A 16,261-nucleotide genomic window follows, 5' to 3' on the forward strand; every position below is an offset into this window, starting at 1 on the left:
TTATATAATAATAATATATATATATATATATAATATATAATAATAACATATATATATATATATACATATATATATATATATATATATATATACACATACATACATACATACATACACATATGTATGTATATATATATATATATATGTATGTATATAATATATGTATATGTATATATATGTATATGTATATATATATATATATATATATATAGTATGTATCTATATATATATATCATATATATATATATATATACTATATACATATATATATATATATATATATATATATATATATATATATATATAAAAACACCCAGCACGCCCCTGCGGGCGGTTTATCCTTCAAGCTCGGGTCCTCTACCAGAGGCCTGGGAGCTTGAGGGTCCTGCGCAGTATCTTAGCTGTTCCCAGGACTGCGCTCTTCTGGACAGAGATCTCCGATGTTATTCCCGGGATCTGCTGGAGCCACTCGCCTAGCTTGGGAGTCACCGCACCTAGTGCTCCGATTACCACGGGGACCACCGTTACCTTCACCCTCCACATCCTCTCGAGCTCTTCTCTGAGCCCTTGGTATTTCTCCAGCTTCTCGTGTTCCTTCTTCCTGATATTGCTGTCATTCGGAACCGCTACATCGATCACTACGGCCGTCTTCTTCTGTTTGTCTACCACCACTATGTCCGGTTGGTTAGCCACCACCATTTTGTCCGTCTGTATCTGGAAGTCCCACAGGATCTTAGCTCGGTCATTCTCCACCACCCTTGGGGGCATCTCCCATTTTGACCTCGGGACTTCCAGGTTATACTCGGCACAGATGTTCCTGTACACTATGCCGGCCACTTGGTTATGGCGTTCCATGTATGCCTTGCCTGCTAGCATCTTGCACCCTGCTGTTATGTGCTGGATTGTCTCTGGGGCATCTTTACACAGCCTGCACCTGGGGTCTTGCCTGGTGTGATAGACCCCAGCCTCTATGGATCTTGTACTCAGAGCTTGTTCTTGTGCTGCCATGATTAGTGCCTCTGTGCTGTCTTTCAGTCCAGCTTTGTCCAGCCACTGGTAGGATTTCTGGATATCAGCCACCTCCTCTATCTGCCGGTGGTACATACCGTGCAGGGGCCTGTCCTTCCATGATGGTTCCTCGTCTCCCTCCTCTTTCTTGGGTTTCTGCTGCCTGAGGTATTCACTGAGCACTAGGTCAGTTGGGGCCATCTTCCCAATGTATTCTTGGATGTTCCTTGTCTCATCCTGGACTGTGGTGCTGACACTCACCAGTCCCCGGCCCCCTTCCTTCCGCTTAGCGTACAGCCTCAGGGTGCTGGACTTGGGGTGAAACCCTCCATGCATGGTAAGGAGCTTTCTTGTCTTTATGTCAGTGGCTTCTATCTCCTCCTTTGGCCAGCCTATTACCCCAGCAGGGTACCTGATCACGGGCAGGGCGTACGTGTTGATGGCCCGGATCTTGTTCTTACCATTCAGCTGACTCCTCAGGACTTGCCTGACCCTCTGCAGGTACTTGGTGGTTGCAGCCTTTCTAGCGGCCTCTTCATGGTTCCCATTCGCCTGCGGGATCCCCAGGTACTTGTAACTGTCCTCTATGTCTGCAATGTTGCCTTCTGGTAGTTCAATCCCCTCAGTTCTGACTACCTTCCCTCTCTTTGTTACCATCCGACTACACTTCTCCAGTCCGAACGACATTCCAATGTCATTGCTGTATAGCCTGGTAGTGTGGATCAGTGAATCGATGTCTCGTTCACTCTTGGCATACAGCTTGATGTCATCCATGTACAGGAGGTGGCTGACAACTGCTCCGTTCCGTAGTCGGTATCCGTAGCCAGTCTTGTTAATGATCTCACTGAGGGGGTTCAGGCCTATGCAGAACAGCAGTGGGGACAGAGCATCTCCTTGGTAGATCCCGCACTTGATGGTGACTTGTGCTATGGGCTTGGAGTTGGCCTCTAGTGTTGTACGCCACATCCCCATTGAGTTCCTGATGAAGGCTCTTAGGGTCCCATTGATCTTGTACAATTCTAGGCATTCCAGTATCCAGCTGTGGGGCATTGAGTCATAGGCCTTCTTGTAATCAATCCAGGCAGTGCACAGGTTGGTCAGTCTGGTCTTGCAGTCTCGGCTGACTGTTCTGTCTACCAGTAGTTGGTGTTTTGCGCCTCTGGTATTCTTGCCAATTCCTTTCTGTGTCCCACTCATGTATTGACCCATGTGCCTGTTCATCTTAGCCGATATGATGCCTGACAGGAGCTTCCATGTAGTACTGAGGCAGGTTATTGGTCGGTAGTTGGAGGGGACCGGTCCCTTCTTGGGGTCCTTGGGGATCAGGACCGTCCGACCTTCGGTTAGCCATTCCGGGTGTCTCTCGTTAACTAGCAGCTGGTTCATTTGTGCTGCCAGACGCTCGTGGAGTGCAGTCAGCTTCTTTAGCCAGTAGGCGTGAACCATGTCGGGCCCTGGTGCTGTCCAACTCTTCATACTGGAGACCCTTTCTTGGATATCTGCCACTGTGATGGTTACTGGACCCTGTTCAGGGAGGTCGCTGTGGTCTGCCCTCAGATCCACTAGCCACTGAGCATTGCCGTTATGGGTTGCGTCCTTCTCCCATATGCTCTTCCAGTATTGCTCCGTCTCCAGCCTTGGTGGTGCTGTTCTCTTATTGTTCCCTTGCCACTGAGAGTACACCTTTGCTGGTTCTGTGGAGAACAGCTGGTTTATTCTCCTGCCTTCTATCTCTCTGGTGTACCTCCTCAAGCGGCTGGCCAAGGCTGTGAGTCTTTGCTTGGCAGTTTCCAAGGCCTCAGGTATGGACAGCTTGCTGTATTTCTTATGCACCTTCTTTGTCGCACCTTTCTGCAACTCCGTTAGTTGGCTAACCTCCCTCCGTGCTACTTTGATCTTGCCCTCTAGCCTCCTTCTCCATGGAGGGTACTGCCCCTTGTGGCTGTTCAACTTGTAGCCAAGCATCTCACTGATCACTGCTGCCGTATTGTAGATCAGCTTGTTAGTGTCGGTAATCGTGGTTGTAGGTATTGCCCGTAGTGCTGCATTAACATCATCTAGCAGACCTTCTGAGGGTACTTCACGTAATCTTGGTAACCGGCTACGGGGGATCCAGGTTTCAAGCTTGGCCATGATCCTATTTTTCAGGTCAGTTCCTCTCGCACTCAACGATCCTTCTCCTATCGCACTTGGGGCTATGTACCCAATCTCGGGTGGGGGTGATGATATCTCCCCCCTGACCTGGCGTCCTGACTCCTCCTTGCCGTAGCATTTGTGTTGTACCTCGTCAATCTCTAGCTGTGAGAGCAGTCCCTTCTTTCGAATGTTGGAACACTGAGCTACTAGTTGTTTCGCCGTCATTGTGGATGTTGGGTATCGAAGAATCCATAGGTCCGTCATCCTATTCATGTAGCCCCTTCCGCCGGGGTTACTTGCGTAGTAGCATTCCAACAACGCCCTGTTTTCGTCTCTTGCCCACCGATGCCTTCTTGTTCCAGTAGCCCACTTTTCGTCAGGGTGCCCTGGTTCCTCAACACCTGACGCGGACCTTGTTGATCCGGGCGACGTCCGAGCCGGCATGCCTTCATATTTATCTGTCTCGCTCATGTCTGCGGTAGGCTCGCTTAGCATAGGGGGTCTAGCCTTAGGACCCTTACTGGATACAGACGCCCCAGGCAGGAATCGAACTTGCGATCCTCTGCTCCAAAGGCGTGTAGTCTAACCACTACGCTATCCAGCTGCATATATATATATATATATATATATATATATATATATATGTATGCATATATATATATATATATATATATATATGTATATATATATATATACACATACATACAAACATGGAGGTTTACTCCAGTGTCCTGTTATATTTTAGATAGCAAGGAGCAGACGGCCGAGTTTATTAAACTCCACCGAGACAGCGGTGACGCTAATCAAGGCTAGACCGTCCAATTTCACAGCCGTTTACTTCCGGCCTACCCAACCTTCTGAGGACCCGGCCCACGTAGACCGCGAAGGCCGGGTCCTCAGGAGGATGCAGCCCATGAATTTGAACACAACTAGAGGTTAATAACAGATATGATTCAATGCAGAGAGGTCTATTAACACATAGTGAGTGAGAAAGGTGACTGGAAAGGAATCACCCAGTGCATCATGGGAATCCCCGGCAGCCTACGTCTATTGCAGCATAACTGTCAATAGAAAATTGTATTTAGTAGTCAGTATAATCTTTTAATAATATAAGTTTACATATGGTAGTGATAGGATGTGCGATCCTTAATAGTCTGCAAAAGCTTTGCGTGCATTCCAGAGTGCTCTGGCATTCACACCCACATCCTGGGAGCATGGGAAAGAGGTCGTACCTTGTCTTATTGTTTTACGGTAGGATTAACGTAGCTATGTCAGTTTTAGTCTAAGTGCTTTTTTACATATAGATGAACTGTTGGATTTTCCAGACCAGCAGGTTAAGGGAAGTCGTTTATGGGGTCACACTCTGACACACACACACAACACACCTCCACATTCCAATGTAAGGAACAAACCCACTGAAAGTATAAATAAAGACCAGGGCAGTCTCAGAGCTGCGAGTCTCTGAGCCCTCACTCTTCGTGCGACTCTGGTGACTGCCCTTCTAGCAAGAAAACTGTGTTTCTCCTCTCTGATTCTCAGCTGAAGAAGTATTTTAGAATATATCTCTTGCAGCATAACTAAGGGAGGATTCAGGGTCACCTGGTCCAGCCCTAACTATATGCTTTAGCAAAAAGGAAAGTTTGAAGCCTAATCTTGAAAGTAGAGATAGTGTCTGTCTCCTGAATCCAAACTGGAAGCTGGTTCCACAGAAGAGGGGCCTGAAAACTGAAGGCTCTGCCTCCCATTCTACTTTTAAATACTCTAGGAACAACAAGTAGGCCTGCAGAGCGAGAGCGAAGTGCTCTAATAGGGTGATATGGTACTACAAGGTCATTAAGATAAGATGGGGCCTGATTATTTAAGACCTTGTATGTGAGGAGCAGGATTTTGAATTCTGGATTTAACAGGAAGCCAAAACAGGAGAAATCTGCTCTCTCTTTCTAGTCCCTGTCAGGACTCTTGCTGCAGCATTTTGGATTAGCTGAAGGCTTTTCAGGGAGTTTTTAGGACATCCTGATAATAATGAATTACAGTCATCCAGCCTGGAAGTAATAAATGCATGAACTAGTTTTTCAGCGTCACTCTGAGACAGGATATTTCTAACTTTAGAGATGTTGCGCAAATGGAAGAAAGCAGTCTTACATATTTGTTTAATATGTGCGTTGAAGGACATGTCCTGGTCAAAAATGACTCCAAGGTTCCTCACAGTTACTGGAGGCCAAGGTAATGCCATCCAGAGTAAGAATCTGGTTAGATACCATATTTCTAAGATTTTCAGGGCCGAGTACAATAACCTCAGTTTGATCTGAATTAAGAAGCAGAAAGTTAGCGGCCATCCAGGTCTTTATGTCTTTAAGACATTCCTGCAGTTTAACTAATTGGTGTGTGTTATCTGGCTTCATGGACAGATAGAGCTGGGTGTCATCTGCATAGCAGTGAAAATGTATGCTATGTCTTCTAATGATGCTGCCTAAGGGAAGCATGTATAATGTAAACAGAATTGGTCCTAGCACTGAACCCTGTGGAACTCCATAATTAACCTCAGTGTGTGAAAAATCAGTGATCCCAGTGTGACCTTTGATCTTCTTGTCTGTCTGCAGCTGAGGGGATTCCTCGGACATGTGATCAGGTTTACGTCAGAGCCAAGAAGATTTTTGATGAAAGGAATAACATGGGAAGGTCAGAGGTCACGTTGCATGTTCATGGGTTTATGTTTGACTCGTTAACCTGACGGTCACCTGACACAATTTGGGTGTGTTCATTCAGGTTTTCTGAGGATGAGCTATGCTCTCTCACAAAGTTGCAGAAGCTCCACGGCAACGACTGGAAGAGAATCTCAGAGAAGATGGACCGCAGCATCTACTCGCTGGAGAAACGCTTCAACACCATCGGTGAGCTTCCCTGTGACCCCTAACCTCTGAACTCCACTGTGGTCAATCACAGACTGTACTTAGACGACTTGGTCAGATATCTTTAGTGACTTGTTTTAATTTTTTAAAGTAAACGACCCCCATGCTTATTTGAAAGTCCATTTGTTGGGCTGATCTGGTTGCTGTCGTAGCGCCGAGTCAGAATCCTGCAGGTTTATTCCAGCTGCTCATTGTGACCTGAGACGGAGCAGGTTATTGATCGGTTATTGATCTGTAGAACAGATTTCTCTGCTCAGCCGTGAAAATGCTCTCCTGTCTGTGCGCTCACACCCAGCTCAGGGTCGCGGTACCTGGACTGCAGAGGAAGAGTTGCGCCTTTGGCAGGCTGTCAGGGCTCACCTGGAGATGCTGGTCCAGCAGAGCCCTGCAGGTCTGAGCCGAAACCAGCTGTGCAACAACCTGCCCTGGAAGAGGATCAGCGAGCAGGTGGAGACCCGGTCCTGGATCCAGTGTCGTCTCAAGTGGTCGGTGCTCCGCTGCTCACGTGAACCAGACCGGTACATTCCACGCCAGCAGCGGATCCTCAGGTATAACTCAGGTGTTGGTGTTTTCCAGGTTCTACCTGCTGAAGTCTAAGCTGTCCTCAAAGGGAGTGTTCAACCGAGGTGCCGAGGGGTACGCCGCAAAAATCCACCTCATCAACACGTGAGTGACGCGAACCCATCAGAGCATTTGCTGAGCAGCCAATGAGAATGCAGGACAAACCTCCGGTCATGATGGACATCACTGTGTGTGTGTGTGTGTGTGTTCAGGCTCTATAACATGCATGTGGACGACGCAGCGGACATCGACTGGGACGAGGTGGCTGGACTCATCGGGTGAGGTCAAACTAGTATTAAGTACACAATAGACTGTACTACAGGCAGTATTGTGGTGTCACACCTGTGTGTGTGTTTCAGGACTGTGACGCCGATGTGTGTGCAGAAGATGTTTTACAGGTTGAAGGTTTCCAGAGTTCCAAACTGGACGAGTTTGTCGTACGCAGGTGAGCAGCTCGAGCTTGGTGTGTGTTCCACTTCCTGTTTGTGTCGCACTGTCAGATTAAACCCGAGTGTAGCTTCGATCATGTGACCCGAGTGTCGGATCACGTGACCTCAGCTGTTTGTGTGCAGTGTGTTTCCGACCACACAAACACGAGGACACGCCGGATCTGTTCTCCAAAACCAAACCACACAAACAAGTCGTGTCATGTCGAGCATCGAAGAAACCTCCAACCGGAGCACACCTGAGACAGCCCGACCCCTCTGAAGTCTTCTTACCTGTTCGATCACAATGGTAACTAAACTGCTCACCTGGTCAGGAGCAGCTGCGCTGTAGTGCAGCACAAACTGAGCGGACAGACAGGCGATGAGCACCCCGGGTGTTACTCAGACTGGGGCTCAAACAAAGCCTGGATCTGTGGTCCTTGCATTTAGTACACCCCTCAGATTTCCCAGTTTTCATTGAGCACCTGAATGCAGCATGCAAGCTCTCAGGTTCAGTTGTTCAGAGTAATTCAGGTTTAAGTGTCGTGTTCAGGTGAGCCTGCAGTAATCTGTAATCGCCTGTCTCTCAGAGATCATCGACTTCCTACAGAGCAGAGCCGTCCCTGTCCTGGAGGAGAGACTGAAGAAGTGTGAGCCCCAGGAGGCGCAGGAAGAGGAGGAGAAGGAGAGACTTTATCAGCTCTCTGACATCTTCTCAGAGCTCAGTGACGACGTGGAGCTGGACAACAGCTGACCTGCAGCCAATCAACATGTGGTGTCCCCGTGGACAGACTTTATAAAAACAATTTGAAATCGGGACAGGGAGTGGGTTAAAAAAAGACTTTTATTTTGAAGGTGCAGATGCTTTGTAACATTAAATAAAATTGTTTTGGTATGTTGTGTGTTTGTTCGATCAGAAGCAATGCTCACACTGATAGTTCACAAATAATTAAGTTCATAAACATTCGAACGTTATTGATCTGTGATTAAAGGAAGTCTGAAGCAGAGGATTGTGGGTAATGCAGCTCATCTGTCAGCGATGGCCCGTACGCCGCCGGCGGTCCTCTTCATGATATTTGGCACAAACAGGAGTCCTGACATGCGCTCGATGGTTTCTATGGGAACCAGGAAACGCTCCAGAGGAACCTGCTCGCTGATAGGTTCGTTTGGTAACACGTATGAACGGAGCTCCACCCCCTTGCCGTCCGCTTGCTCCAGGATCAGCACCTGAGGGCACATGGGACAGGAGAACTTATCGCCAGCTGACGGGCAGGAGTGCTGACATCATCCGGCGGGTGACCCTCACCTTAAAGAAGTGTGTCGGCACGGCGACGTGGTTTCGTCCTATCACTTGATATCGAACGTAGAGTTTCCCGTCAGCCTCTTGCCTGAAACACGCACCTGACAATGTCATTCCCAAGCCCCTCCCCTCAGTCATCACAGAAGGATGGGCAGCAGGTTACCTGGGCAGGTAGAGCGGGCCAGTGCAGACGTAGACGTTGAGGTAGCGTTTGGTGAGGGAGCGGCAGAGTTTCTCCAGGTTGTTCCAGGTGTTCTGGTTCAGGTGAGGGTTCTGCTCACAAACACCAGAGATCCATAGAATCAATCAGGTAATCAATACTCTGGATGAGCCTGTCCAGGTAAAAAGTCTCACCTGTGGAGCCACGTTGCTCAGGTAGAACGTGTCGTCCATGGCTTTCTGGCTCCACTTGTGGTTGGCTGCTGCGGCCAGGTGGCCCCTGTCGAACCCGCTCCCCTTGTAGTCGGCATTGGTCGCTCGGTGGAAAACATGAATGCTGCCAATGAATGAAAACAGATGTTACACGTTAAGAATTCAAACAACTTCACAGGTAGAGAAGAACGTCCTTCACCTGTCGCCTCGTTAACATGCACGGACCACAATTTTCAAGCAAGGAAAGTTGGGGTCACGGTGTTTATCTGCAGCTCTGCTCGCACAGTTGGATTTTTACAGCATCTCAATAGGAGCTGCAGAAAGGCGAGTCCAGCTCGCACCTCATGAGGGCCGGTTCTGGCCCACGTGCCCTGTGTTTGACAGCCCGGTGGGAGAACACTGATGTGAACATAAACTTTACCTGCCCTGTTCCTGTCGCACCTGTCATCCTCTTTGAACTCGCAGTACTTCCTGTCTGACAGTCCGCTCAGGGAGGCGGGGTTTAGCCGCTCTATTACCCAGGATGCAGTACGCGTGCGGGGGTCGTAGGAGGTGACGTAGGATTCTCTGGTCTTGATGTTGCCCAGTGAGGGGAAGCCATACTTCATCACAGCTCCTGAGCTACCTGGACTCACCTAGACACAGAGACACACACAATCAGCCAATCGGGAACACAGAGACTCCTCCCACTAATTGATCAATAATCCAGAGTATATGGAAGTCTTCTTCCTCAGTGTTTTTATGGACTCACACACCTGAAGGAGCTGCTGCAGCATCGACATGAACAGCGTGCAGCAGATGGTGTAAGTGTTCCTTCTAACTGCATTTTGATATATTCCTAGTTTTATGAGCAGCTGTTAAAGTCACAGGTGGAGCCTGCGTGAATAAAAACTACTTCCTGTTGAGTTGCTGCATGAAGCATGCCGTATGAGCCCAGTGATCATTGATGTCCTTTGTTATGTTACAGCTTCATGTTTGCTTCAGGTCAGCTAGGATCAGTGATGATGGAGGAAATGCAGTCGCAGGGCGGAGGAAACGAGTTCCACAGCAGCCAGATAGAAGAACATACCATGGATTTCATTTTTTTTTACCCAGTGAGCCAAATGATTGTGACGTGACAGTCACAGGAGGATGTGCTGTCAGCAGTAGCGGTTTTTGATATGGGCGGTTGCCCGCGGCGGCATCACGGGCATCGGCAAAAAAGAAAAAATAAAGTTGCTCGTACTCATGCTGCCCCGACATCAGCCAGCGCATATTGGGAATGGCGTAGGCACCGATCGGTTTTCTATCATCTATTTGCTGGGAGTAAGGGCGCCCTCCGTTTGCGAGGTGCGCCTGCTGCTTGCGGCACAGGGAAGGCGGGGCGGCGGGGGAGTCTCTGACCGGCTGGAGCTGCGTCTAATAACCAACTCGCAAAATAAAATCAAAGCAACAAACACAAAAACACCAGATATCATGATACAAACTTATAATCTGCACCGATGTTTTTTCTTAATTCTATAAAGTGAGCGCGAGAGCCCTCGGTGCGCCTGCGCGCTGCTGAAGTCAAAGTAAACTTTATTGTCATCTCCGCTACAGACAGTCCAGCATATAGAGAGACGAGACGACGAGGCTGCAGTTACAGCGGTGCAAGTAAACAAACAATAAATATAAGAAGAGTAAGAAAATAAATCTACACTTTAGGACTCGGGGTAAAGGATCAATAACAATTTAAATTTATAATTTACAGTTTGATGATTTAAAGTCTCACACAACCCGTCGAAAGGGGAGGGGCCTGCTGCTTCCAAATAGAGCACATTTCATTCATAATGTTGTAAATCCAAGCCCATCATGTATTCATGATTTGAATCCTGGGTTGTGTGAAATCCCAGAAATAAACCCTCGACAAAGTGAATCTGTGAACTAAGGTGTAGGTGTGTTAGGTTATGTTGTGGTGATCCTCGAGTTGGGGGATTTGTGTTCATATCGTGTTGAAATCAAATCCGACAGTGTTAATTTGGACATACTGGATTTGCTGTGTATGGACCTGTTCCTAAATGGTTTGTTCCACTTTTCAACTTGTGCTTTCATGAAAAGGTGGCGTATTCCTTGAATTATGTTACTGGTCCTTGTTCATGTTTGATGTTGTGTGTTCCATTCTGGTATTTTACAGCTGCTTGCATGTTTTCTTTTTTTTGTTAATGATTTTTTATTTCTTGTTTCTGACGTACTTTTTAATGAACAAATATATAAGAAGCAAAGATGAACCGTAGATGTTTACTGTCAGTTTTGGCTGGCGGTCATAGGTTCTGTCTGTTAGGATGCCTGGGTCGTTGACCCAGGGTTTTTGAGTTTATTATTTATTATTTCTAGTCTTTGGTTTCTTTGAGTTCTGTCTTATGGTTTATGTCTCTGTCTTCTCTAGTTGCTCTGTCTCCCCTGTCAGCTGTATCCCCTTGTCTAGTTCGCGTCTCTGTGTATCCTTAGTTGCTATATCCCCGTGTCCGGTCGGTGTCTGTCTGCCCTGGTCCCACGTCTCTGTTCCCTCTGTTGTAGTGACTGCATGTGAGTCTGTGTCTTTTGTTCAGTCTGTGTTATGGGTTTCCTGTTTTACTTTGAAAGTCCATGTTTGATGTTAATGTGTCTTGTTTTGCTTCCTTTGTCTCGTCAGGCCTGATTTGCCCCAGCTGTGTTTCCCTCCTGTTACCCATTCCCTGATTGCTTCCTCTGTGTATTTAAGCCCTGTGTTTCTTTGTGTCTGTGTCGTGATCTACCGTTTACCTAGCTGTGTGTTCTGTCAGTCCTCCGGTGTAAGTTTTTTTAAAAGATTTTTTTTCCAGTTATGTTATATTTGAGTTTAACATTAAAGCTGTTTTGAGTTCACATCTGGCTCCGGAGTCTGCACCTTGGGTCCTATTCCTGTCTGCACACAGCCTACACATAACACTGTCCAATAATATGATGCGAGACTGGAGTGAAATACATCCATGGATTGGCACTTTATTAAAGAAGGAGGATGGTAAGAGCACAAACACTAACTACAACTAAACAAAATACCTTCCTTTTATACTCTACCTTTTCAGGTGAGCATCCGGAATAGCCCAAGTATGGGGTTAACTAATCAACATGAAAACATAACCCTCCACACAAACAAACATACAATAACATTAAAGCACATAACAAACATATACATATTTCTAACACGTACTATAAACAAACCAATAACATAAGCTTCACCCATTACTTTATAAATTAAAACCCTCTTTAACCACACTCCCTAACCTGGCACACTGGTCTGCTCCAGGAGCTCTTAAACAGGTGATTGAGCCGCTTTCACTCTTTTGCTCCACGTCCTGCAAGAAGCAACCAGGACAGGTGAGTACCTTTATAAGTTCTCATTTCACATATATTTAGGTTATTGACATATGATTAACTGTAAACAGCTCTAACTTTGGCTCTTCTCTGACACAGGTAGGCCAGTCCCCCTGTCTCTTCACCTTCACAAGCTGTCAATTTAATTGTATGTCAAAATAAACCTAATAAAAGACTCCATAAGAACGAATGTGTTTTCTTTATTACCCTATTTTAAATTCCCAATCCACCCATTTATTATTAACAATGCCACCAAGGTAATGGAACCCCTGGTCTCCATTACATTTACTCAGATGTTAAAATTGAAAACACTGATGTTCCATCCTGTTTGGAAAAATGTTTTTTTGAAATGAAATGAAATGAAAAAGATTACTGAACAGTACCAATAAGCGTTGTGAAAAATTTTGTGCCAAGTTGAGAAGACAGGAACATTAAATGCACACATATGTATATGTTTTTAAAACTTCAAGTATTTTCCATGCTGTCGGAAAACATGGGTTAAAATAAACTGGTTTTTGTATAATGCAGACCTGTGGTATATGTTATTAAATAACTTGTTACAGTTTCAAGAATAAAACATTATATTACCAAAAGGGACATACTTTGTCTAAAGTCACTATTGATCAATATTTACATGTTTAACTATTTATGGTCTATATGTAAACGTCCCTAACAGGGTGGAACACAATCAGAGGCCATGTTTAAGAAAACTACCTGTAATTACTATCTTATCTATCCCTGAGCTTCACCATAATGGATTACATATAGTTAAACGTGTCAGTATTAAAACAAATAATAAAATATAACACAATATAAAACATATTAATGCATGCTCAATCATCCAGGTATGTCTGTGAAGGTTCTCAGTCATCCAGGTCATCGTAGTCTAAGGAGCTTGGAAAGAAAAGCGTCTGGACTTTTTGAGTTGCTTGAAGACGTTTCACCTCTCATCCGAGAAGCTTCTTCAGTTCTAAGGTCAAATGGTGGGGAGTCCCAGATTTAGAACTCCCACTGGGTTTAAATCTGGCTGCAATGGCTGCAATCACAGCATTGTAGATGATGACAGATGTACCCTTAGGCCCCCTACTCGATTCAGAGATGGTCTTTCCCTTTTCATGTAAATGAAAGGGAAAGACTCCGCCCTCAAACCAGCGTTCCTCCCTGTCCAGGATGTTACATCCTCATCATTGAAAGAGTGTCCACTGGCCTGTAGGTGTAAACAGACTGCAGAGTCCTGGCCTGACGAGGTGGCTCTTCTGTGTTGTAGCCAGAGGTTGTTTGGTTTCCCCGATTTATAAATCCTGCCAATCCTCCTGCACTTAACAGCGTGCACCATGATCCTTGGGGTCGACCAATTTTTGGTATTAGTTTAGTTTTTTAGTTTCAGTCATTATGCAAATGTACTGTTTATAAGGTTAGGGGAAAACTGCAGTCAGCTGAGACTGAAGAAGTCACCTGGATGATGACAAAATGTTTCTCCCACTGATGAACAGATGAACAGAATCAACCTTTGGGAATATAAAACATAAATATATATTTTTAAAAAAGGTATGAAGCTAAAATGTTGCCACAAAAAGAATCACCATTTATCAATGCTGCAGCTGGGCGAGCGATCAGCGGCTTTGTCAATAATCTTCATCACATTTCTGCATGAAATAGAGAGGACACGTAACGTATTGATCAGCTGATTTCACTCAGTTTGATCTTCAGACGTATGCACCAGTCAGAGCTCCAAGTGCAGTATGGGTGACGATGTTTTTGCAGAGCTTCATCCATACAAATTAAAGAGTCCTTGAACTGCACAGGAGGAGGGGGAGATAAGATAAACCTTTATTATTCAGAGGACGGGGTGGAGAGGACGATGTGGAGAAGACGGGCTGGAGGGAGAGTAGGGTTGAGGCAGCTCTGTTCCTGCAGAGTTTGGCTGTCTCTGATTTGTCAGGTTAAAGTGACCTGTTGTTGATCTCCTAAAATTATAATGTGATGATCGTCTTAGTGTGCAGGGCCTTATGTGATGTCATAAGATTGTGATGTAATATCCTGTACGACAACGTAAAAAAACATGAAGTTCAGTGAAAAACATTTGGTTGCAATCACATCGTCCCAGGTGATGTCATTATGGGACATTGTGCCTGGGGGCGGGGTCAGCAGAAAGTGGCGGTGATCAGACCGAAGGTCAGCAGGTAAAGGTGTGATGCCAGAGAGGAGGCGGAGTCCTCAGCGTTCTCCAGGCAGCCATTCTTCTTCAGACACACCCTCTGCTCGCAGAATAAACCTGAAGGGGCACGTGGCATCATCAAGTTGTTCTGTGACATCATTGCATCTCCCAACCCACCTACACCACCTGAGCTGTGTTTACCTGTGAAGTTTTCAGGACAGATGCAGCGCAGGAAGTCAATGCAGGTTCCTCCATTCCGACAGACCAAACGCTCACTGTCGCACATGTTTGCTGATGGTGAAAGATCATCGATCACCAATTAGCTCATCGATAACATGAGGCACATCATATTCAGCCCCTCTGTGTACCTGTGCAGCCGGCCCCGCCTCCTCTCCAGGTGTATCCAGGTAAACAGGAGTCACAGCGCCTCCCTGTGGCTCCGTCTTTACACTGACAAAGACCCGAGTCCAAGCATCTAGGAGACACGCTGCCGTCTGCGTGGCACTCGCACTCTGAGGACACAACATCCCAAACACGTCTGTGTTACACCTTACATGTACAGTGTAAACAGGACTTATTCATGCAGTTTGCACAATGTCAGTCTGACTCTTACTGTTTCCGACTTCATTCTTACTTTTGTTTGTGTCGCTGTTGTAAATATAAAAATATATAAATTCCTGTGCTGTGTCATAGTAGAAGGCCCTCACCTGTGGCACTCCAACTGTGTTATTTGTTGTTTATTGTGGAGTGGACCATTTTTCTTCTTTGTCATGCTGCTGTAACACGACAATTTCCCCTGTGGGATCAATAGACTATCTATCTATTCACTAGCTGGGACCACATCCTCAGGTTGGACAGTGTTACGGCCCCGCCCATATTTTGGATCACGGTGTTTGGATTTTGTTCTGAGTGTCCTGTGCCAAGTGCCTGTTTTAAAAAGCCTTCTCCAGCAGCAGACCATCCTTGGCTTCCAAACCATCTTTGATAAACGTCCGTGTGTGACTTTAGAGAATCATTAAGTTTTCTATGTCGGTTGTAGACACTGTACTGAAGCTGCCTTATTATTTTCTGTACTTTTTGCTCTTGTTTATTAAATCAGGGAGTTGGTTTTTGGTTTTTGTTTTTCCCAGGGTTTAGGTAGCACCTCCCTTTTTGGAATAGCTTGCTTTGTTTGTTATTTTGGCCTGTGTTCACCCTAGAGTTAAAGTTTTCAGTTTTTAGTAGCAATGAAAGCACCTTAACCTGTAAACTGGCTTCTGGATATGGCTCTGGGGAGCGAGGCGGGGTCACTTTCCTTTTAACCCTCATGTTGCGCTCCTGTATTCCTAGACCGGGACGTAACAGATTGTGTTTTTAGTAGATAACAGTGGATGACGTGAGCATGAATTGAGCTGTGGTTTGGGAACTGGCAGCGGCTCCTGGGCAGATCCCCACATACTGACAAAAATGCGTATGAATAGCTTGTAGTGCCACAGTGCGGCAGTGGGGTTGGTCATTTATAGACAGAGAACTGGACGGGGCGTGTACAGAGGTGTGGTCCTGCTCCTGAAAGATAAATGATCTCCATTCTACCTTTTAGGTCTGGCTCAGATGGGTTACACACTGTGAGATATCAACATAAACTAATGTGATAAGACAACTTCTGACCTGTGGAACATTGTGCTGCTGTTTGATGAGAATACACTTTGGTATCTTATAAAGTCAGAGCTGTGTGAAGACATCTGAGGAGATTTTTACATGTTCGTCCTGGTTGTCATAGAAGAGCTCAAGACCAGAGCTACGGTTCAACCTTTAGATGTTTTACAGGTTTCTAACTTCACATTGAGCTCTATCTCTGCGTTTGTGTGCATGTTACAGACCAACACAGACGTTCTCGTCAGTCAGCGGCAGCGAGGCATTTCGGTAGTAACCAAGGCGACAGTACTGACAATTCTGCCCCCGCGTGTTGTGTTTACAGCTCACACATGTGACCACGTTGATGAAGTCGATGTAGCTGCAGCGGTTGGAGTGACCATTACACTCACAGTCTGAAGGAAACACA

General features: G+C 46.0%; 3 protein-coding genes across 5 annotated transcripts in view; 1 reads left to right on the forward strand and 2 right to left on the reverse strand.

Annotated features, from left to right (window-relative positions):
* LOC102293966 (transcription termination factor 1) overlaps nt 1-7,932 on the forward strand; it is a 31,166-nt gene extending 23,234 nt beyond the window's left edge. The window contains exons 5-11 of the mRNA XM_042214274.1: nt 5,745-5,823; nt 5,911-6,035; nt 6,349-6,538; nt 6,630-6,719; nt 6,827-6,892; nt 6,974-7,059; nt 7,630-7,932. Of these exons, the coding sequence (XP_042070208.1) occupies nt 5,745-5,823; nt 5,911-6,035; nt 6,349-6,538; nt 6,630-6,719; nt 6,827-6,892; nt 6,974-7,059; nt 7,630-7,793 (800 nt within the window). The 3' untranslated portion in view covers nt 7,794-7,932. The remainder of the gene's footprint in view (nt 1-5,744; nt 5,824-5,910; nt 6,036-6,348; nt 6,539-6,629; nt 6,720-6,826; nt 6,893-6,973; nt 7,060-7,629) is intronic.
* Nucleotides 7,933-7,942: 10 nt separating this feature from the next.
* Nucleotides 7,943-9,902, reverse strand: endog (endonuclease G). 2 transcript variants are annotated; one of them, XM_042214275.1, is made up of 5 exons: nt 9,153-9,902; nt 8,694-8,835; nt 8,503-8,612; nt 8,346-8,427; nt 7,943-8,266 (listed from the first exon to the last, which is right to left on the reverse strand). In XM_042214275.1, exons 1-5 carry the CDS (start codon nt 9,317-9,319, stop codon nt 8,066-8,068), a joined length of 702 nt encoding a protein of 233 aa, XP_042070209.1. In that variant the 5' UTR covers nt 9,320-9,902; the 3' UTR covers nt 7,943-8,065. The 2 variants fall into 2 exon arrangements, with proteins under 2 accessions (XP_042070209.1, XP_042070210.1); XM_042214276.1 differs by having other exon boundaries at nt 9,137-9,282.
* Nucleotides 9,903-13,563: 3,661 nt separating this feature from the next.
* The window catches only part of ntng2a (netrin g2a), a 20,652-nt gene continuing 17,954 nt past the window's right edge, over nt 13,564-16,261 (reverse strand). For both annotated transcript variants that reach the window (XM_042214278.1, XM_042214277.1), the window contains 4 exons: nt 16,080-16,247; nt 14,589-14,732; nt 14,422-14,511; nt 13,564-14,337 (listed from right to left, as the gene is read on the reverse strand). In XM_042214278.1, coding sequence (XP_042070212.1) covers nt 14,207-14,337; nt 14,422-14,511; nt 14,589-14,732; nt 16,080-16,247 — 533 coding nt within the window. In that variant the 3' untranslated portion in view covers nt 13,564-14,206. The remainder of the gene's footprint in view (nt 14,338-14,421; nt 14,512-14,588; nt 14,733-16,079; nt 16,248-16,261) is intronic.

The sequence above is a fragment of the Haplochromis burtoni genome, unplaced genomic scaffold (assembly GCF_018398535.1).
Source record: "Haplochromis burtoni strain Fernald_Lab_line unplaced genomic scaffold, NCSU_Asbu1 Contig_541, whole genome shotgun sequence".
NCBI classification, from domain to species: domain Eukaryota; kingdom Metazoa; phylum Chordata; class Actinopteri; order Cichliformes; family Cichlidae; genus Haplochromis; species Haplochromis burtoni.

Bases quoted from the DNA above. Each gene is read 5' to 3' on its own strand.
- endog (XM_042214275.1), bottom strand. From the start codon at position 9,319: ATGAAGTATGGCTTCCCCTCACTGGGCAACATCAAGACCAGAGAATCC. The intron at 8,613-8,693 runs GTGAGACTTTTT...GTTTGTGAGCAG, and splicing joins TGAGCAACGTGGCTCCACAG to AACCCTCACCTGAACCAGAA. The intron at 8,267-8,345 runs GTGAGGGTCACC...ATGTGCCCTCAG, and splicing joins TGCCGACACACTTCTTTAAG to GTGCTGATCCTGGAGCAAGC.